The 23,927-nt window shown below is 35.3% G+C and overlaps 1 protein-coding gene across 4 annotated transcripts in view; it reads right to left on the bottom strand.

Moving 5' to 3' along the window:
- Positions 1-23,927, bottom strand: part of CNTLN (centlein) — a 290,333-nt gene that overhangs the window by 144,074 nt on the left and 122,332 nt on the right. For 3 of the 4 annotated variants that reach the window (XM_034663956.1, XM_034663954.1, XM_034663953.1), the window contains exon 8: positions 20,115-20,309. The exons of the other annotated variant lie outside the window; for it this stretch is intronic. In XM_034663956.1, the coding sequence (XP_034519847.1) occupies positions 20,115-20,309 (195 nt within the window). The remainder of the gene's footprint in view (positions 1-20,114; positions 20,310-23,927) is intronic. 4 annotated transcript variants of the gene reach the window in all.

The raw sequence follows: 23,927 nt of genomic DNA, 5'->3' as shown, positions 1-23,927 counted from the left end.
AAATTCACTAAAGTGTGGTTTTCAATCTGCTAACTATGCATTCCATAATAGCCTGTAATTATTAAAAACTGACAAGAAAGCTACGCCACCTGTGTTTATGTGAAGCCAGGTAATGAAAAAAACAACAACGCTGTCATCACCTCTCAATTCCTGATTGCATTATCAAAACTGTAGCCGAGTTTGGCATCTGGGTGTGACCTTGTTAACTGCTAGGGTAATTAAATTTATTCTATTGGGAAAAAGGATGATAAATTATTAGCAAGAAGATTTTGTTCACATTTTATTAAATTGGCCTGTCAAAGGGTTGGCCAAATTATCAAGGGCCTCATTTATTGGAGGCCAGCCATATTGCCACATCTGTTACAATTATTTATAATTTCAGCAGTTGAAAACCAACTGAGTTAGGCATCCGCCATGTAAAGTAATTTACAAATTATCTGATGAGGGAGTGTTTTAGCTTCTCCCTCATTTCTAGCCAGCAGAAAGCCGCGCTGTAATTACAGAACACGATTAGGTTCTTTGGGGAACCAATCTTGCACTCATAGCCATAGTAAGATGCAGCAAGAACATATGGAGGAGCTTGTGCTTCTACTCCCTGAAGCTCGTGACCCGCCTGCCGCTGAGCCCTTGAGTTGAATTTGAATGAGAGTGCCATGGCTAATGTTCTACACATGCACCATTTATGCCACAAAACAAATCGGATCACTGTTAATTATGAAGCAGCTATAATCAGGCCTTCACATCTGTGTAATGTGAAGCGCAGTAGGCTGTATTCCAATAATGTATGACTACCTTTGGGTCGCAAATTGCGAGCCATATTGCCTCAGTAGTAGTTACTGAATTCAAAGTAACTCCTTTGATAAAAGCCCATCACATGGATATTTTTATACAGCTTTATTAAAAAAAAAAGAAAGAAAGAAAGAAAAAGCAAACCCACAAGCCTTTCTTTATCAGCTATTGACCAGAACAGTTAAAGCATATGGCACAAGTTCATTAACGAACAACACAGAGCACTCTCATTTAATGAAACCACTTGAGCCATAAAAATCAGATTTAGTTAATTCCCTGTTTCCCATTTTTTCACATCTAGCCTAAACCTAGGATCTACTTAATATTACAAGTTATCAAGACACAAAATATATTTTTTACAAATTTACACAGAATATAAAAAAGCCTGTTCTGTACTATTAATAACCTTAAAAAAGAAAGGCAATAATAGGATTTTTTGTTTTACAAATTGAATTTCATCACAAATCTCATCTAAGAAAGCACAAACTATTTGTTTCTTAGAAAGTGAAGCCTAACAGCTGTATTCTAACAAAAAATAGTCTTTATTCCATGAGAAATCTTTCTGTGAAAAGGCAGCTAAACAAGCTGCACCCAGATGGCAAACCAGCTACAGTTTAATTAATCCACTAAAAGCCATTCAGATTTCAGTAAGGGTAATGTAATTTTGAATAATAGTAGGGAAAAAAAATCACTAAAACATTCTTAAGTTTTATTATAGCAGCAAGAGAAGTGCCACGATAGAGCAGTTAAAGGTGAGTTGCAGTTTCCATTATATATGCTAAATTTCTAGATTTTAATATCTTGGGCTGTTTCATTCTGCTTGGAACTTAAAGCAGGCTTAAAATATCTGTATATCTATTGAAGTCCCCCCCACCCTTTAAAGAAGAAATGGCTTATTTTTTTGCAGGGTAGTGAAGTTGTATAATTATCACAAGTTCAAATTTCATGAATATAATGCAGAAAGAGCTTTAGGGAAAAAAAGTTTATAGTTAAGACTTACAAAAGATCAAGACTTCAAATTTTTCCTTTAAATAAAAAAGTTCTTCATTTATCAAAGTTAAAAACCATGACATAGCATTATTTTATTGTTGAGTTGTTTTCTCCTAAAGGTTGATTAAATATCAAACTGTTTGAGAAACCATTTCCCATATATTTCTGTGACCATGTCTACATATACAAATGAATTAAAAATATAAACATTGAGTATAATTAAGTTAAAGCAGTTTTCACTTAAGATAATGCTGCAGAATAAGTCAACTTTTCAAAATGAGTTTATATATAAATTCCAAATTAGTTAAGTGTGAAATAAGATGGTGATTAACGTAATTTTAAAGTACATTATATATAACACAGCTATTACATATTAAAAATTATTTTGATGCTATAATAGTAAGATACCCAAAGAAAGTACAAGATTGATATTCTTCCATTTTGAAAATGAGAAAAAAAAAAAGTGTAACTGAAACAATAACACAGTAAAAATCATGAAAAGCAAACCAATTATTAATGCTGGCATATATCCCAGCTACAGTATGACAAGGCTTAACATTACTCTGAGCCTAAGTTAAGGTACTACAATCCTATCTCTGCCAACTGAGAAATTAAAATACTTTAGTTGATGCCAATTAGCACCATCAATACTAGACCCCCTGATTGGCAAGAAAACAAAGCTAGCTAATACTGACATTGTTTTCTCCTTTGCTGGTTGGAAATTCTACCAAGTGAATTCAGCACTGCTAAAGAAAAGAGAACAGAATTTCTGAGTACAAGTGTAAGTATTCCACATCACAATTAGATAATCCCTTGCAAAAGTTGACTCCTTAATGCTCCTATGTCCTACTTACTGGAATTGTTATCAAAGAATACTTGATCATTGTGAGAGGCTAAATGGGTTTGGAGCAGGGTATACATTTTTGCATGTGTTCATTCAATAAGCATTTTTTGAAATTTAAATACTAATCACTTAGGGGAGTGGGAGATACAGGTTTTCCGTTATGAAATGAGTAAGTCACAGGAACAAAAGGCACAGCATAGGGAATAGAGTCAATGATACTGTAAAAGCGCTGTATGGTGACAGATGGTAGCTACACTGTGGTGAGCACAGCTTAAGGTATAGAGATGTTATATCACTATGTTGTACACCTGAGACTAATGTAACATTATGTCTCAACTATATTCAAATTAAAAAGAAAAAAAAAGAGGGGCACCTGGGTGGCACAGCGGTTAAGCGTCTGCCTTTGGCTCAGGGCGTGATCCCGGCGTTATGGGATCGAGCCCCATGTCAGGCTCTTCCTCTATGAGCCTGCTTCTTCCTCTCCCACTCCCCCTGCTTGTGTTCCCTCTCTCACTGGCTGTCTCTCTGTCGAATAAATAAATAAAATCTTAAAAAAAAAAAAAGAAAACACAAAACATTATAGCCTATGGTAGTTAGTTGCACATGCTTAAAATGTCAACCAAAAATAAATAAATAATCTACTAAGTAAATAAATATATCTAATAGCCATCTGTGTATCACCAGACCACATAGACCTCTAGTCATGATAATGATGGTACTTATTAACCTTAAGCCTCAGAGGACAAGGACTATACCTTGTGTAACTCTGTACCCATTGTGTCTAATACCACAGAGTCTAAAATAAACATTTGAATGATAAAAAAAAAAAAACCAACTTCACCACCACCAACAAAAAAAGGTACATTCCTATGTGAGACTACCAGGGAGTCAAAAATGTTTTAAACATTTTAATCCTATTATAATGAAATGGTAATGGCATAAGCAGTTTACAAATTTATATACTGTATGTTTCCAATGATATAAAACATACAGTCTCCATTTTCTTTTTATATCCTTACGTGCACACACACACACACACACACACGACCACGTGTAGGGATCAAGAGTGTAAGCACACTTGGGGGCTAAAACCAGGCCTCCCTCCTCAGGTCTTCTTCCACCATCATTTGGACTGAAGGTGAGGCCAAGCACCGGAGTTAAGATCTAGTTTCCTTACATCCCCTCACATCAATCTAAATATGACTAGAAGAAACCACTGGCAGAGTTCTCTACCCCCAGTATTCAACCTACTATCACTACCTGCCTTAAATTCACTGGAACTAACCTCATTGTGCCTTTTATTATGATTTATGTGGGTCACCATAAAGGCCCTAGCTTCTGCGTTAATTCTTACGAAATCATCATACTTTCGTGCTAGTTATGAATTATTTTTAAAAGAAAAGTCAGAAACCCCAAAAATGAACCAATAAAAAGTTTGCAGATTTAAAGTCAAGCTGCCTAGGAAGGCTTGAAAAAAATCTATCATAGAGCTGGAGTTTACTGCCATGTCTGTATTCTCTAGCTCACATTTTACAATTAGACATGATTTGAATTTCTCATTTTCTCTTCCATACCCACTTAACTCTTTCATATTTCCCATTATGCTGTGTCCCTACACTCCATTCTGAGTAGCTTTCCAGTCCCATTTTCTAATTCTCTCTTTAGCTCAATAACTCATTGCATGAGACTGGTCTTATTAGAAATACTAGATAAAGACAGTACAAAAGTTATATAACAGACCAATTTCCTTCATAAACATTCAAAAAACAAAGTATCAGTAAAAGGAATAAATTAGTTTATAAAGAATTAGAAATGCCTCAGGCACCAAAAGATAAAACATTTGATAAAATTTATCACCATTTATGTATGATATTAATCAGGCTCCTTAAACTGATAAAAGGGAAGAAACTTATGGCTAACGTCATTATCCAAGGTGAAATACTCCCTTTGAAATTAAGAACAAGACAAGGACACTCACAATTACCACTTCTACTGAACTTTTGTATACATTTTGTAAAATGCATAAACATTGGTATAACATAGTAGGAGGAGGATGCTGAGGATGAGGAGAAAGGGGAACCCTCTTACACTGTGGTGGGAATGCAAACTGGTGCAGCCACTCTGGGAAACAGTAATAAGGTTCCTCAAAAAGTTAAAAATAGAGCTACCCTATGGTCCAGCAATTGCACTACTAGGTATTTACCCAAAGGATATAAATATACAGAGTTGAAGGGGTACATGCACCCCAATGTTTACAACAACAGACAAACTATGGAGAGAGCAAGTATCCACCAACTGATAAATGGATAAAGAAGATGTGACACACACACACACACACACACACACACACACACACACACACACACACAGAGGAATATTACCCAGTCATCAAATATCAAAAAGAATGAAACCTTGCCATTTACAATGACCTAGATGGAGCTAGAGTGTATTATGCTAAGCTAAATGAGTCACTCAGAGAAAGAAAAATACCATATGATTTCACCCATATGTGGAATTTAGGAAACAAAACAGGTGAACAGAAGGGAACTGGGAAAAAAAAAAAAAAAGCAAAGGGAAGCAAACTGTAAGAGCCTCTTAATGATAGAGAACAAACTGAGGGTTGATGGAGGGAGATGGGTGGCAGATGGGCTAGATGGGCAATGGGTATTAAGGAGGGTACTTGTTATGATGAGTGCTAGGTGTTATATGTAACTGATGAATCACTAAATTCAACTCCTGAAACCAATATTACACTACATGTTAACTAACAAGGATATTTTTGTTGTTGTTTACCAGTTCATTTCCTTTTTTCTTTTTTTAAATTTAAATTCAATTAATTAACATATATCATTAGTTTCAGAGATAGAGTTCAGTGATCCATTAGTCTTATGTAATACCCAATGCTCATTATATCATATGCCCTCCTTAATGTCCAGCATCCAGTTAACCCAGCCTCCACCCCCCTTCCCTTCAGCAACCCTCAGTTCATTTCCTATGATTAAGAATCTCTTATGGCTTATCTCCCCTCAGGTTTCGTCTTGTTTTATTTTTCCCTCTCTTCCCCTATGATCCTCTGTTTTGTTTCTTAAATTCTACATATGAGTGAGATCCCATGATAATTGTCTTCCTCTGATTGACTTATTTCCCTTAACATAATACCCTCTGGTTTCATCTGCATCATTGTAAATCGCAAGATTTCATTTTTTGATGGCTGAGTAATATTCCATTTTGTATATACACCACCTCTTCTTTATCCATTCATCTGTCGATGGACATTTGGGGTCTGACTGTTGTGGACACTACTGCTATAAACATTGAGGTGCAGGTGCCCCTTCGGATCACTACATTTGTATTGTTGGGGTAAATATCCAGTAGTACAATTGCTCGGTCGTAGGGCAGCTCTATTTTCAACTTTTTGAGGAACCTCCATAGTGTTTAACAAAGTGGCTGCACCAGCTTGCATTCTTACCAATAGTGTAAGACGGTTTCCCTTCCTCCATATTCTTGCCAACATCTGTTGTTTCCTGACTTGTTAATTTTAGCCATTCTGACTGGTGTGAGGTGGTATCTCATTGTGGTTTTGATTTGTATTTCCATGATGCTGAGTGATGTTGAGTATTTTTTCATGTGGCTGTTGGCCATTTGTATGCCTTCTTTAGAGAAATGTCTGTTCATGTCTTCTACCCATTTCTTGATTAAGAACTAACTAGAATTTAAATAAAAATTTGGAAAACTAGGAAGATCGGTAGGAGAAGAAAGGGATAAAGAAAGGGGAGGTAATCAGAAGGGGGAATGAAGCATGAGAGACTATGGACTCTGAGAAACAAACTGAGGGCTTCAGAGGGGAGGGGGTGAGGGAATGGGATAGGCTGGTGATGGGTAGTAAGGAGGGTACGTATTGCATGGTGCACTGGGTGTTATACGCAACTAATGAATCATCGAACTTTACATCAAAAAAATTAAAAAAATTTTAAAAAAAGGAAAAGAAAAAAATTTGGAAAAAAATATTGGGGTTTTTAAGGAAAAATAAAACTGGGAAACTATCTACATAGAAAACCTAGAGGAATCTATAAAATTTATTAGAATTAATAAGACATTAACACAGTGGCTGGATATAAGATAAACATTTAAAGATCAATTACATTTCTATACACAAGAGAAAAATCTAACAAAAAGACAAGTAGCTAAAATAGCAACAAAAATGTAAGCTACTCAGAATCTAATAATAGAGACGGTAGCTATTACGTATCTAATAAAGACCTCTATGAATAAAACTACAAAATGTTTTAAAATGCATTAAAGAAGACCAAAATTGAAGTATATATAGCATATTTAGGGATAAAAAGATTTAAGATGCTAAAAATATCATTTCTTCTCAAATTAACCCTCATAAGATATTTTAGGGAACATGATAGCTGATTATAACATTGTACTGAAGAGCAAAGGATCAAAAATATCCAAAGCACAATTGAAGAAGAAACTGAAGAGATCTATCATATCAGATATCAAGACTCATCATAAAGCTGCAATAACAAACACAGTGTTGTTATTTCAGAGATTTAAAAAAAAGTCACCCAACACAACAGAATACAGAGCCTAAACAGACCCACTTAAATGTGGACCCATATATACATGAAATAAAAAATGTCAGAGGAGGGGTGCCTGGGTGGCTCAGTCAGTTAAGCGTCCGACTCTTGATTTCACCTCAGGTCATGATCTCAGGGTTGTGAGACTGAACACTGCATTGGGCTCTGCACTGGGCGTGGAGCCTGCTTAAGATTCTCTCTCTCCCTCTCCCCCTACCCCTCACCCCCTCTTTCTAAAAGAGAAAAAAAAAAGTCAGAGGAAGCAATGCAGAGCATTGAGAAAAGGACTGACTATTAGCACAATCAATAGTGCTGAAACAAGCAGATATCCAGATTTTTAAAAAAAGTTAAATTGAATATTCTTCACAATAAACAAAAATCAATTCCACATAACGACTGACATGTGGAAGTGAAAACTGTAACACTTTAGATGAAAATATAGGAAAATATCTTCTGAGTTCAGGATAACGTAGGATTTCTTAAACAAGATACAGTAAGCACAAAGTTTAAGAGAATGATGAGAAATTCAACTATATTAAAATTAATAACCATTTTTCAAAAACATCACAGAATATATGAAAAGACAAGCCACAAGCAAGAAGATATTTGCAACAATTATAACTGAAAGCGGAGACTGCTCGCTGATCTCTAAACTCACTTCTTCTTTTTGGAAACAGACACATATTTTCCAATATTTGGGGGGTTATATTTCCCAATCTTCTTTGCAATTCTTTGCCAAACAATGCTGGCAGAAGTACTATGTACCACTTTGAGGCCTTATTCATAAAAACTTCCTAAATGATTCTCCAGGCCCTTTTTCCCTTCTTGTTAGCTGGAGGAGACATGATTCCAGGACAACTTTGATAGCCATGTTGAAAGCTAATGGAGCCAAGAGATGAAAGGAGCCTAGATCTATAAATCACTGCTTAGAAGCCGAAAATCCAAGTAATACCCACATTGGACTGTAATGTCAATAAGAAATAAATTATTTTAAACCACAGAGATTTGAGGGTTATGTAATACAGAAGCTCCCATTATGGCCAATAATATAATAACAAAAGATTAGTATCTAAAATAAGGAACTTCAACAAAAAGGCAAACATCCTAATAGAAAGATGAGCAAAAGACACAAACAAGTATTTCATGTCACATAAACATACGATGCTCAAGCCCATTAGAAACCAAAGAAATACAAACTGAAGCCAGAATGAGATAATATTTTTTCCCTTTAAGAATGTAACTAAGAAGTCTATCACTTGAGAGAGCCACTTTGGCAAGCAATTTGGCATTTTCTTGTAAGCCCGAATATATTTGCATACCCATGACAGGTGATTTCACCCTTAGCAATATATCCTAGAAAAAGTCCTGCACATGTGGGCATGGACACAGGTATACGAAGTTCATAGCAGCAGTGTATAAAAATTTCTAGAGCTAAAAAAATGTTCACTGACAAAAAGAGTAGATAAATAAACTGTAGCCTATTCATACAATAGGCTGTTCCACGGAAGGGGAACCAAAGTATAGCTATACTCAAAAGCAGAGAGCTATCTTACAAAAGTAAAGTTCAAAGAAAAAAACCTAGCTGTGGAGAATAATATTCGAAGAGGATGATTTTTTTCTTTTGAGAGAGAGAGAAAGCAAGCTCATGGCAGCATGGGTGGATGGGGAGAGGGGCGGAGGGAGAGGGAGAGAGTGAGAATCCTTAGCAGACTCCATGCTCAGCACAGAGCCTAACAGTGAGCTTGATCTCAGGACCCTGAGAGCATGACCTGAGCCGAAATTGAGTTGGATGCTTAACCGACTGAGCCACCCCAGCATCCTAGAGGATGATTTTTTTAAGATTTAAATAAAGGCAATACCAAATGATATATCATTTAAGAAAACAGTTTTAATAGGCAGGAATTTTTTTAAAAAATAAAATTAAGAAATAAAAATATCGAAGAAAGTGATTATCTTTAGGGAAAATAAATAAAATGGGATCAAAGGCGAGCACACAGGTAGCATCAAAATTATTGGTTGATAGCTTCTGGTGGGTGTACAGACATTACATTTATTTTTTTGTGGATTTCAGATATTTAGTGATAAAATTTTTGAAAAAAGTGAGACCATAAGGGAAAACAACATACAGAAAAACAATTCTCTGCCACTTAGGAAAGGAAGAAATAGACATTGGTGAAACAAAATAAAAGTAAACAAGCCTGTGGTTAAAATTCACAACCCCAATCTTCGTGGTCTGCTCTTAGCCACATGAAGTGACTCTCATTCACAGGTAAATACAGTAAATGTAAGGCTTAAGTTTCTCTCTTGTCCTCTACTACAAGACATTCCTCCAAGCCAAGAAACAGTACTTCTGCATGAAAAAGATAAACAAGCATTCTGAGATAGAATGGGCAGTCAGTCATTCAGAATTCAGCTAGTTAAGAGCAAGGTGCTAAGAAATCAAAGGTCACGGGTTTCAATCCCATATGAACCAATTAGCTTTGCCCTTTTCTATGGCAAAGACTGTCAGTTAGCTCACCAATACTTCTGATTGTGAGATCAGGAAGAAAAGATAAATCACCACCAATACAGGAAAAAAATTTCAAATTACTAACATGACATAAGAAGTGTTTTTTTCTATGTAACGATATTAAGACCTAACTAATAATAACCTAATTATTAATCCAAATGCCCACCAACATTGCCTCATGTAATCTTCATAAAACTCCTATGAGGTAGGTACTATTATAATACCCATTTTACAAATGATAAAACTGAGGCTTAGAGAAATTAAGTAATTTGTGCAAGGTAACACAGATAAGGGATTCAGAATTTATGTTATCTATTACTCTAAATGGAACCCCCAAAAATCATGCACAAAAAAGTCCCACTATAAAAGCATTTGAAAAAAGATAAACGAGGGATAGGAAAAATGGAAGAAAGAATAAAATATTCCTACCATTTCCCCTCAACTTGCCCACTTAGTCCCCCACTAATCAGAGGGTGATCCCTGAACCAGCTATCACATCATCATCTGGGAATGTGACATAAATGCAGAATCTCAGGCCCCAGTCTAGACCTATTGAATCAGAATCTATTTTTTACAGCCACATACACCAAGTGACTTGGACGTATATTAAAATCTGAGAACCACTTACCTAGAATATTCTCAGTATCTAGGACATACCACACACCTTCTCACCTCAGAGCCTATGATAATTCACTTCCACCAAGGTAGAAATTCCTAAATATTTTTCAAACTGACATATAGTCCACTTTCTCTGTGAAAGCTTTGACAACTCTCTTCCTCTCCATACAATGTTCCCTGTAAAGTTTCTTTCCACAAAGTTCATACTATGCTCATACTTCCATTATAGCACATTTTATAATAACTATTTTCTTGTCTGCATAGCCATCTATAAAATTCATAAAAGCAGACTGTCTTATTCATCTTTGTATTCTTTTACATTAAACCTAGTACCTAGAATAGAGTAGGATTTTAACAAATATTGACTATATCACTGAACAATACATGAATGAATAATGAATGGATGGATAGAAGAATGGATGAATGAAAAGATGAGTCTGGGGAGCCCAGATGGCTCAGTCGGCTGTGTCTGACTCTTGATTTTGGCTCAGGTCATGACCTCAGGGTTGGAAGATCGAGCCCTGTGTGGGGCTCCATGCTCAGCACTGAGTCTGCCTGAGATTCTCTTTCTCTCCCTCTGCCTCACCCCCTGCTTGTGCACTCTCTCTATAAAATAAATAAAATCTTAAAAAAAAAAAAAAAGGTTGAGTCTAGTTGGACTAAATTCTAAAGAAGGGTTATAGTAATGACATGATAAAGAGTATGCTACTAATTGGTAGAAATCCCAAGTCACCCGTTTCTCTCCATTCCTATTACTAATTCCCTGATTCGGGGTTTCCACTTCTCTCTGTATAACTTCAGTGTCCTCCTTCCTGTTATGAGAAATGCTAGAATAATATTTCTTCCTTCAGAATACAGCAAATCTATTTGTCCACTTAGTAAGGCCTGGAAATCCTGGATTCATTTTTAATTTCTCCCTTCCTCCCAAACTTCACATCTAAGCCATCTTCAAATCTTATGGGTTCTACTTTTGAATTATTTGCAAAATCAAGGTATGTCTCACAACTTCATCTAAGCACCCCGAGTTTCATCTTTACCCTTACAATTTCCTCTTGAATTTGTCCCCCAGTTCCCATCCTTGCCTTCCTGTAGTCTCCTTTCTGTACTGCAGCCAGGGTGAGCCTTTTAAAGCTGAAGTTAGATCTTATCAGTCTTCTGATTGAAATACTCCAATAGGTTCCATGTTGCATTTCTATTTGAAACACACCAATGGATTTCCATCTCACTCAGTGTAAAACCCGCATCCTTACGGTGGCCTAACAAGGGCCCAGATGACCTGAGCCCGCCATCTGCCTTTCCGAGGTCACCACTTTCTCCTCTCCCCCAGCTCTCTCACACATTGGAGAAGTGCTTAATACAGAAGGCAAAAGATCCTTGAGGGAAACACAGAATTGCAGAGAAGAAGGAAGAACACTCAGGTGAATAAAACTTCTATATGAATATTGATTCTTTAATGTCAGTAATGATAATGTCTTATAGGGTAAAAACGTATGTAGGATCAAAATGTAAGAGAAAGATAGCAAAAACAGGAGAAGAGATAAACGAGAATGTACCCTTGCATTGCATGAAAAATGATTAAAAATAAGTTATAATTCACTTTAAAAAGTCAAAGATGGGGGAGTTCCACTTACAATAATGGCAGAGCTGATCCTATCAGATTAAGCCTCCTGCCTATAACTGTTTAAACTCTGAGCAAAATACAAAAACAACTACCTGAAGATAACAGAGAATAATCAAATACAGGAAGAATCTGAATAAGAATTAATACTTGGAAAATAGTTGAGTGACCATCCCTATTTTATGAATTTTGACCTGAGGGTGGCCCACAACAGATACTATGTATGAAGGCTAAAATTCCAATAGAAACATACAGAGGACAAAGTTCAGGTCTGCTACTGTAACCAGAAAGGGAAAAATTCTAGAAAAGAGAGAATCAAAAGTACGACTGGTAGCTCAACTACTCATGCACTAGGCAAGGCCTCTTAACAATCTGGATAAGGTTAAAAGAACGTAAGAACAATTAAACTGTACCCACCTGAAGGGAAACAGGGCTTAGAGTTTAAGTCTAACCTAGTTAAATTCTGATTAAAAACAAAACAAAAAAACAACACTTACATAAATAGTACAAGAGAAACCAGAGTATCTATAACATATCTCTCACAATATACATTACACAATCCTGAATTATTAGACACAGAGAAAACATCAGTATGGGACCTACATTTAAAAGCAAAGGAAAACCACTAGTCAACAAACCCAAGAAATCCTAAAATATGGAATTAAAATACAATGATTTTAAAGGATCCATCTTAACTATTATAATAAGGACCTAAAGAAAAATACGTTTGTAAGATATGAAAAATTAGGAAAACCCCACAGAGGTATAGATACTACAATAATGAAACAAATGAAAATCCCAGTACTAAAACGTAAAATATTTAAGGAATAATTCACAGAAAAGACTTAAAAAGCAAATTGGGGATAACAGAAATATCAGTTACTTGAACAGAAATTAACAGAAATTAGCTAATCTGAAGATACATAGACATTAAAAGATTTTAAAAAATGAAGAGAGACTTGCTGATCTAGGAAACAACACTGAAAAGTCTAACACAAGTGAAACAGGAATCTCAAATGGAGAAGAGAGGAGTCAGAAAATTAACTGAGGAAATCATGTCAACACTTTTCCCCAATTTAGTTCAATAATAAATAAATACACACACTTTTTTTTTTTCAAAAATCAAGAAACCCAGCAAACTGCAAGAAGGCTGATTACAATGAAAACCATACTTGGAAACATCATAATTAAAACGCTTGAAACTAAAGTTAAGATATTTTTTAAATGAAGCTAGACAAAACTGGTACATCACGTTTAAGTAAATAATGAAACAAATTCCCTCTGACTTATCATCAGAAACTGCTGAGTTCAGAAGACAGAAAACTGAATTTTTTAAATTACTCTTAAAATACATAAACAGTCAACCCAAAAGAAAGAAGAAAAGAGGAATAGGGGAACAAAAACAGCATAAATTTTTCAAAAATGGTAAAACGGGGTTCTCCTGTGTGGCTCAGTCCTTAAGCATCTGCCTTCTGCTCAGATCATGATTCCAGGGTCCTGGGACGGAGCCCTGCATCAGGCTCCCTGCTCAGTGCGAAGCCTGCTCTCTCTCTCCCACTCCCCCTGCTTGTGTTCCCTCTTTCACTGTCTGTCTCCCTGTCAAATAAATAAAATCTTAAAAGAAAATGGTAAAATGGTACACCAAACCCAACCATGTCATTACATTAATTCTAAATGGATTCAAACTGCAATGAAAAGGAAGAAACTGTCAGAATGAACAACAACAACAAAAAAACCCCACAAAAAACAGGACCCAACTATGTATACTGTAACATAAAGATACCTATAGGTGGAAATTGAAAGGATGGGAAAATGTATACCATATAAAATGTAACCATTAAAGACTTAGGCTACATTAACATAAAATTGGGTTTCAAGCCAACAGAACATTATTAATTAAAAGTAACATTTTTTTTAAAGATTTTGTTTATTTATTATACAGAGATAGAGACAGCCAGCGAGAGAGGGAACACAGCAGGGGGAGTGGGAGAGGAAGAAGCAGGCTCATATCTGAGGAGCCTGACATGGGGCTCGATCCCATAACGCCGGGATCACGCCCTGAGCCGAAGGCAGATGCTTAATCTCTATGCCACCCAGGCGCCCCTAAAAGTAACATTTTATAATGACAAAGGGTTCAATTAATCAGAAAGACCTATCAGAGGGAGATTCTAACACCTCTCTCTCAGCAACTGACAGAAAAGCCGATAAAAATATTAAATACAAAAATCATTAAAGACAGAAGATCTGAACACTATCAACCACAATGATATAATTAATATTGATATTTAAGGAACAATCCACCCAAAAGCTACAGAATACAAATTATCTGCAAGTACACATAAACCATATGCTGGTGATACAAGTCTCAATAAATTTCAAGCACAGTAATCATAGAGAGTCCTATCTCTGACCACAATACAGGTAGATTAGAAGTTAATAACAATAACACATACAAATTGTCCCTGACGTACAATGGGTTCCACGTATAACTTTTCAGCTTTATGATAATGCAAAAACAATCTGCACTCAGTAGAAGCCGTACTTTGAGTTTTGAATTTTGATCTCTTCCCAGGCTAGCAATAATGCAGGATGACCCTCTCTTGTCATGCTGGGCAACAACAATGAGCATCAGCTCCCAGTCAGTCAAGTGATCACAAGAGTGAACAACATGTACGCTCACAACTGTTCCGCACCCATATAACCATTCTGGTTTTTTTTTTTCTTTCAATACAATACTTAACATATGTGAGATATTCAACATTTTATTATAAAATAGGCTTTGTGTTAAATGATTTTGCTCAACCACAGGCTAATGTATGTATTCTGAGCACGTTTAATGCAGGCTAGGCATTAAACCAAACTATGATGTTTGGTAGATTAGGTATATTGAGGGTCTTTTCAACTTAAAATATCTTCAACTTAGGGTGGGTTTATAGCTTTGTAAGTTGAGGAAGATCTGTACAAGGAAAAACACCCAAATATTTCAAAAGGAGGCAATACACATCTAAATAACTAAATGGGTAAGAAGAAAATCACAGGTTAAATTGGAAACATTTCTAAACAAATGTTTAGTAATGCTTATTTCTGGGGTGCCTGGGTGGCACAGAGGTTAAGCATCTGCCTTCGGCTCAGGGCGTGATCCCGGCGTTGTGGGATCGAGCCCCACATCAGGCTCTTCCGCTATGAGCCTGCTTCTTCCTCTCCCACTCCCCCTGCTTGTGTTCCCTCTCTTGCTGGCTCTCTATCTCTGTCAAATAAATAAATAAAATCTTAAAAAAAAAAAAAAGAAATGCTTATTTCTAAAATTGGTGAGGTGATAGTAAAATTCCTATAAAATGCAACAGAGCAAAAATATACAGAACACTCTTGAAAAAGAATAAAGTGACTTATCCTATCATTTTAAGAGTTACTATGAAGTGACATATGTGAGTAGGTATTTTTCTGGACTCTATTCTGTTCTACTGATTATTTTTTCAATCATTATGCCAAATAACACACCATCTTGATTTTTTTAGCTTGATAAATATGTCTGAAAAATCAGGTAGTGTAAGTAAGTCCTCTAATTTTCTTCTTTATGAAACTAAATATTGCTCTTTTAGGTTACTGGCCTCTGACCATTCCCTGTAAAATCTTAGAATTAGCTTGTAATTCTCAAAAAAAAAAAAAAAAAAGGGAAGGAAGGAAAAGGAGAGAAAAGAAAAGAGAAAAGAGAAAAGAGAAGAAAAGGAAAGGAAAGGAAAGGAAAGGAAAGGAAAGGAAAGGAAAGGAAAGGAAAGGAAAGGAAAGGAAAGGAAAAGAGAAAGCTTCCTAGAATTTTGATTGGAATAACATGAATGATCAATTTGGGAAGAACTGACATCTTAACAATATTTTATCTTCTGATTATGAATTTGGCATAGCTGCCCATTTATGTATCTTTAATCATACCCTAGTATGTTTTGTACTTTTGTGTATAGGTCTAGTGTGTATTTTGTCAAATTTATCCTTAATTGTTACATAGGCTTTGATGTCACTATAAACAGTACATTTAAAATTGTAATTTCTAATTACTTGTTTCTAATAGTTAAAAACATAACTTATAAATTGATGACATCTTTTGCAACACTGTTAAATTTACTTACTATTTCTAGGAGCTTTACCATAGATTCAGCAGGGTTTCTATACAGATGCCCATGTTGTCTATGAATAAAATGAGTTTCACTTTCTTATTTGTAATTGGTATGATTTTGTTTCTTGCTTTATTGTACTAGTTAGAATCTCCAGTACAATGTTGACTAGAACTGACTTGTTCTTTACCTTAGAAGGAAAGCATTCAGTGTTTATTATTTTTTAAAAGATTTTTTAAATTAATCAATTAATTTATTTGACACAGAGAGAGAGAGAGCAGCAGCAGAGGAAGAGGGAGAAGCAAGACTCCCTGCTAAGCAGGGAGCCCAATGCGAGACTCAATCCCAGGACCTGAACCGAAGGCAGATGCTTAACTGACTGAGCCACCCAACCGCCCTCAGCGTTTATTATTAAGCAAGAAATAATAGGTCCTACTCAAATTCTTCCAGTGAAAAAGAATATTTTGCAATTTGTTATTAGGACACCAGCATCACCTTGATGTCGAACTCTGACAAAAAATATTCAAGAAAGGAAAACCACAGCCCAATATCCCTCATAAATATAGATGCAAAAATCCAAAGCAAAATATTAGCAAATTGAATTCAGCAATATATAAAATTAATAAAATATTACAACGAAGTTAGATTTATTTCAGGAATGTAAAATTAAATAACTGGAAATCAATTGGGGTAATTTTACCCTGTTAATAGAATAAATGAGAAAAGCCTTACTATCATCTTAAAAGATGTATTGTATACACTCAATACCTCTTCATGAAAAAGCTTTCATCAGACTATGAATAGATGGGAACTTCTTTAAGTGATAAAGGATATTTACCAAAAAACCCATAGCAAACACAGTCCTTAAAGGTGAAACACTGTAAGGTTCAAAAATAAGCAAAACTAATCAATGATAACAAGTAAAAATGGTGGTTCCTTTGTGGAAGTAGCTAGTGATGAACATCAAAGAGGTTTATTGTAAACTGGTAATATTCTGTATCTTTTTTTTTTTTTAAGACTTTATTTATTTATTTGAGATAGAGTGAGAGTATGAGAGAGAAAGAGCACAAGCAGGGAGAGCCGCAGGCAGAGGGAGAAGCAGGCTCTCCACAGAGCAGGGAGCCCGATCCGGGCCTCAATCCCAGGACTCCAGCATCATGACCCAAGCTGAGGGCAAATCCCAGGACTCCAGGATCACGACCCAAGCTGAAGGCAGATGCTTAATCAACTGAGTGACTCAGGTGCCCCAATATTCTGTATCTTGATCTGAGTGCTATTTACAAGGATGTGTTCACTTTGTGAAATGTCATGGAGTTACACACTTAACGGTTTGTAAACTTTATTATTTTTATGTTATATTTCAATAAGACTGTTCATGAAAAGTTTCAAGTGTTTCTCATGAAACTTTATAAATTAACTGTAAAGTTATATTTAACTGCTAAATGCCAATATAACCAAGACACTTTAAAAAACAATAAGAAAGCAAGAGATCTACCAAATATAAAGACTTATTAGAAGCTATACTAATTAATACAATACAACATTGTATAGGAACACAGAGAATACAGAGCCTAGAAAGAAGCTCATAAGTGTACTGAAGTAGGATTTATGAGAGAGGTAGCCCAGCACTACAAGGGAAAAAAGGGGGATTGTTCAACAGGTTGAGCTGGAAAAACTGATTACTACTGCAGAGAAATAAATAAATAACTACAAATGGGTCCTTACCTTATACCACACATAAAACATCATTCAAATCAATTGTGAATAAAAATGATGTAAACAAAGCTTTAAAACTTTTTTAAGAAAACAGAGGTGCAAATACTTCTGTCTTTAGGATAGGAAAGGACTTCTTAAATGACACACCAAAGCACTAACTATAAAAGATTAATTTGTCTAAAATAAAATTAAGAATTTCTGTTCATCAAATGACACATTAAAGAAAATGAAAAGATGAGGTATACACTAAGATAAGATATATCAAGAATATACAAAGAACTTTTATGAATGAATAGGAAAAGGATCCAGTAGAAGGGATGAAAGATGTAAACAGATGTTTTGCAGAAGAAGGCATACCCTTGACTAGTAATCATTTGAAGATGTGCTTTATCAGTGATATGTACATGAAGATCAAAATAAAAAATTATACTTGAATTGGTTTGTTGTCAGCAAACTATGAAGTCTGACAATCCCAAGTATTAAGGAGGATGCGAATCAATCAGATCTCTTATACACTGTTGGTGGAAGTAAAATTGATGAAAAATACTTTGAAAAATAAGTATTTTGTGAAAGTAACATTCTCACATTCTAAACCCAGGATTTCCTTTCCTAGATACATGTTCCACCAAATGTATGCATATATGTACCAAGAATCATGCACAAAAATGTCAGTTGCAGCATTATTCATAATAGCAAAAACTGGAAATAACTCAAATACTCATCTACAAGTGAATGTACAAGTAGTTATGATATAATCACATAAAATGGAATATTGTAAATCAGTAAAAATAAACAGCTATACCAAACAACATAAGTGAATCTTAATAACATAATGAGTCAAAATACTATTTCCTCATAATTTATAAGTGATAAAACTTTTTAAAACATAATGAAAATGATAAACAGTTTAGTGGTTACCTCTGGTGAATCAGGGTACCAGAGAAGGGAGGAGCAGACAAGCAGATGTAAATCATTAGAGATGCTCTATTCTTGGATTAGTTGATGGGACCAAGGTCATTTATTTTAATAAATGAACAAATAAGTAAATTAAAATAAATAAAATGGGCCTATGTATGTAACACAATACTGTGTCATGATATGAATTTTATGATAAATCCTGTGCACCTGATATCCAAAAAATGTAATATAATAGAATACAAATTTAAAAACTGTTGTCTTAAGGTTGAATTGTCAGCAAGACAAAATATGCTGGGTTCAAGAATTACTGTTCAAAGATTCCTGCAAAAAGATCATTAATAAACATTTAATTACCTGTTTGTATTAATTTTATTTCTGAATTAAATTAATAAATTCTAAAATTTAAAGAAATGCCAAGTGCCTTAACACTTAAATAAACTTAGAGGAATAGGACTATTTTCTTTACATATTTAGAGCTGAAAGTTACCTTGAAGATACGGTAATCTGCACTTAATATGCATGATCTTGTAAATGCTTACAAAACTGTATGACATAGAGAGCAGTAATATCGACATTTTATCTGCAAGCAAACTCTGGCTGAAAGGATTAGGGAATTTGCTCAAGTTCGCAAAGCTCACAGGCACGGCTGTGATTTGATTCCAAGTTTATTTGACTCCTGAACCTACATACCTATCTTTACATTTGTACTACCTAAGGAATTGCACCAGAAAGTAGGTAGAAAAGTCAAGTAACCTGTCCAAAACCATATTTTAAGACAGTGGCAGAATTGGGACTAAAAGGTAGTAAGTACCATATATCAAGGCTTTATAGCAACTACTTTATGAGACTTCCTATTATATATTCTTTCCATTCCATTATGTCATTCAGTTTAGGTTTCAAAGTAGGCATGATCTATTAATTTGCTGTTCACAGGGGCGCCTGGGTGGCTCAGTCAGTTAAGCGTTGGCCTTCGGCTAAGGTTATGATCCCAGGGTCCTGGGATCAAGCCCCGCATCAGGCTCCCTGCACAGTGGAGAGGCTGCTTCTCCCTCTCCCTCTGCCCACCCTGTGCTCGCTCTCTCTCTCTCTCTCTCTCTCGCTTGCTCTCTCGCTCGCTCACTCTTGCTCTACCTCAAATAAATAAAATCATTAAATTTTTTTTTAATTTGCTGTTCATTATTATATTTCGGTCAAGTGTTTCATCATCATAACTGCACCAGTTTTACCTTGTATTTCTATGTGCATTTCTATATAAGTCCATATTACATATAATATTCATGTCTACAAAGTATAATAGCACTATACAAAACAATCTGCCAAGTCTTATATTCTAAATACTATTTAAAAATTTTTAATCAATTGTAGGAGACAATTTAATATGATATTGCATCGGGTAACATTTTTAGAAAATGTCTCTCACCTGTTCTGAGTGCTCTGAATCACTTTCCTGCGGTAAGGGATAGGGTGCTCCTTGTAATTCCTGAAGCTTTTCTTTTAATTTAACATTTTCTTGCTCTTTTTGAAATAGCTGATCCTGAAGACTAACAACACTTTGCCGGAGCATAGTTTCACTTGATTTTGTGGTTTCAAAACAAATATGTAATTCATTGTAAAGCTGTTTCAAAAAATATATCCAAATTTATTAATAAATAAAACAGTCACGTCTGTGTAAATATACATACACACATATACATATCTATAACTATATATGACATACTACTACTTGCCCTGAAGTGATTTTAACACAAGGGGAAGTAAGATATAAACAGATGGAAAACTAAATAATATAATCCAATATCAACATAAAACTACAATTAATGTTAAAAAGGCTATATGTATTACTGGTCAGTGTAATATAGGAAAAGTGTGCTAAATTCCTAAGGAGGATGAAAACACTTTAAGCTAGTTATATTCAACTTAGAGGACTATATGTAAAAGAAAGGACCTGAACTGAACTATGATACTATTATAGGAACTGAATGAAAACAAAAAGTAATTCCAAAGGTGGCAGAAATGTGAAAACATTATGTGCAGTTACAGGAAGGGACAGAAAGGGAGCATAAGATCTATCAGCCCAACCGAACCTAATATGTACATTTGAAAGAAAAACCAAGAGTCATTGAGAGTTCACTAAGTTTAACTGATACATTCCCATTTAGTATAAATTAGCATCTATGGCTGCAGGAGGGGAGGTAGGGGGGCAGAAGGAATAGCAAGAGACAGTCAGGCAGTAAGACCGTAGACAGAGTGTAGACTCCTGATTGCCAGGGTAAGGAAGGTGGACTTGTTCCTGGAGGCAACAGGGGATCACTGAAGACCTTCAATAGAGTGTGACAAAACAGAAGCAATGTTCTGAAGGCATGATAGATGACTTTCAATTTTTTAACTCAAGGAAGCACGAACTTAAAAATTTAACACTAGAGTTTATTAAAATTGTGAGACAGCATATGGTATGTGTATACAAGTGGCTTTGTGCAGAGTCACATATGGTTAACAGTGGTACTCCTCCAATACTTGTGAACTTACTTGGTGATGAAACTCCTAACTTATGCTTGTGATATGAGGCATAATTCAATTTGTGGTAACTAATTTACAGAAAGAATGTGTATTTGCTGATGACACTGGGAAAGTGACCCAAGAATTAAGACTTTTTTTTTTTAATAAGGCTAACAGTGAGATAGTTAGATCTTATAACAAAAGCAAAATCCCTCAGGGTTTTTGCTCAAATTTAGGAGTTTGCGAAATTCCCAAGTTCAAAAGTATGTAGCTAATACACTAGTTTTTTGGGTTTGCTCATCTAATCGAAGATTGGGAGAATCTTCCATTAGCTGGCCTTGCCTCAAGGGAAGAAACTTAACTACATAAAAGACGGCAGAGTCCTTTTCTGTATGCATTCTATACTTTAATTTTTTAAAGTGTAAAATTTAATAAGGCTTGTAAAACCTCTTTTCTTAATGCTTTTTTCAGACACATACCTTGTCATAAAAACAAGATTCACCAAGCCATTCCTCTGACACAATAGGCTCAATATACTTTTTATGTGCTATAAGGGATTATACTATATTAGTATAGATATTTCAAATAATCCATTTCACCTTATAGCCAAAATCTAAGCAATTTTTATAAAGGAAAGTTGCCCTAATGATTTACATAGAATTTCAGGACATGAATTTGTACTTTCCCTCCCAGTTACCTTTAGACCAGGGAGTATGTCCAATGTCCTGTCCACAGTTGATACCATCAATCTAGGAGGGAAGAGAGAGTAGGAACCTGACCACTTTAAGGGACAATGAAGGGAACAGAGTGGGCCTTAGAGTGACCTACCTGTGCTGTGTTGCTGCTTTCATGATTGAGTTCAGGCAGAAAATAAAAAAACAAAATCTGGAGACAAGAGCTAAGCTGTCTAGAGAGATTTGAAGCTAGGATGAATGAAGGTCTGCCTAACAGCATACACTTACTCAGTTAAAAGATTATTTAACTACTTTCTCTCTTAATTGTATGCCTTAGTAATATTAGCTAGCTATTAACCAGCACAAATGAATCTTTCTGGAAGAAAATAACAAAAAAAATAAATATTTAAATATTTAAAATATTAAAGAATTTACAAATACCTAATTATACCTCAACTTAAAAACAGATGAAAAAAAAGAATTTATAGATTTCAATTATTTGAGAATCTCATGAACATTGTGCTGACAAAGAAAAACTCATAGTTTCCCTTCCACTGCTCAAAGTACAGGAAGAATGTGTGGTCAGGATTGAGGACCAATTTACTGACCATTAGTGCCAAGGGTGTGGTATATTTTCTTTGGGTGTCATGTCTTGGGATCTTCCTTCACAGCTACAAGGCTCTGGGCCTATTCATAAATGAAAGAAGGCTCTGTCTTAATGTCTCTTCTCTGGTCTCCTCTCACGTCTCCCTTCTTTCCAACCTCTGTAAAAATGGAAGACTAACTATTCTCTTCTCGTGTTCTCCACTTTGCTCTCTCTGCCATGCAATTTACACAGGTGTACTCCTATTCAGCTACCCTGGCCTGATCTGATATGACTAGTGGGCAACTCTAGACACTAAGGCAAACTCTGTCTTTCTCTGAAAATATCCATCCTTCCAAGCAGCAGGTGGAAAAGAATCAAGAAAGCCTGGAACAGATGATCTAGTTCAGCTCTGCCCCAGGAACTGGGACAAACTCTCTTATTCCTTAGTTCTTATTCCAAATACACATCTCCTACTTGCCTATTTTCTTTGATGGCTGATTGAACTTCACTTATTCAGTAGCAATAAGATCACTCAGTTGTAGACTTAGAATGCAGGGAGCAAAGAGAGCCCCCCAGACATATTTAATTCAAGGCCCCACGCCATCAGTAAACTTGGCTACAAAAAAGTCTTCAGGGAGGCTAAGTCTATTTTTATTTCTAAAGTGTTTTGGGGTGACAATGCCTCACGGTAATAGAAGGTTTATTTCTCTAGGAGATCCTGCAAGAACACAAAGGTTTAGGATGTTCCAGCCCCCCGTTAAATACCATTTTATTCTCATCCCATTAAGAAGTGTAGAGTGGGTCAAAAAAGTTCTCAAGTGAGTAAATTAGGTAATATAACAAATTAACTCATCTGCATTAGTTTAGGCATCGGAGTTAGTATCTTTTTCTTTATTAGCAATAACAATTGCTTACAACAGTTTTCAGAGAGGCTCTTTTCTCTACAATTTCTTTCCTCTAATAGTCCAAAAAGGCAAAATGGATCAGAATTTTTTCCAAAATTCTGGCCTATGAAAACATTTAATCATACATTTCCATCTATACAAGTATTAATCACTATACTCCATAATCCAGGATGCTTACTATTCTTCATGCTATTTTCTGTTGAAGAAATTGAAGTTTAAATAGTTAAGAGGAACTCCAGGGGACAGAAAGCAAATTATCTCCAGGAATAGGACCCCAAACTCCGAGTCCTTTAATTTTCATGGACTTAAATCGAAGTACTCGTCTTCCCTTATTTTTATTAGTGTGAAGGAACAAGATATTTTATTAACCTTAACAACCTTGGAAGTGCATATGCTCTGTGACTCAATGGCTTAAAGAATAAAATTTTCCTTATTTAGTAAGTATACTAGTTGCTACTGTAACTGAGATAATAAATTCTACCATTGAAAACTCTGTAGCAGAAGAATGAGGAAAAAAAATGATTTAACATGCAGTTTAAATTAAAAGACTGTATAACACAACTCCTTATTTT

This window comes from Ailuropoda melanoleuca, chromosome 7, assembly GCF_002007445.2.
Source record: "Ailuropoda melanoleuca isolate Jingjing chromosome 7, ASM200744v2, whole genome shotgun sequence".
NCBI lineage: Eukaryota > Metazoa > Chordata > Mammalia > Carnivora > Ursidae > Ailuropoda > Ailuropoda melanoleuca.
The sequence above is the reverse complement of the archived record's forward strand: the minus strand, read 5'-3'. Positions and strand labels throughout refer to the sequence as shown.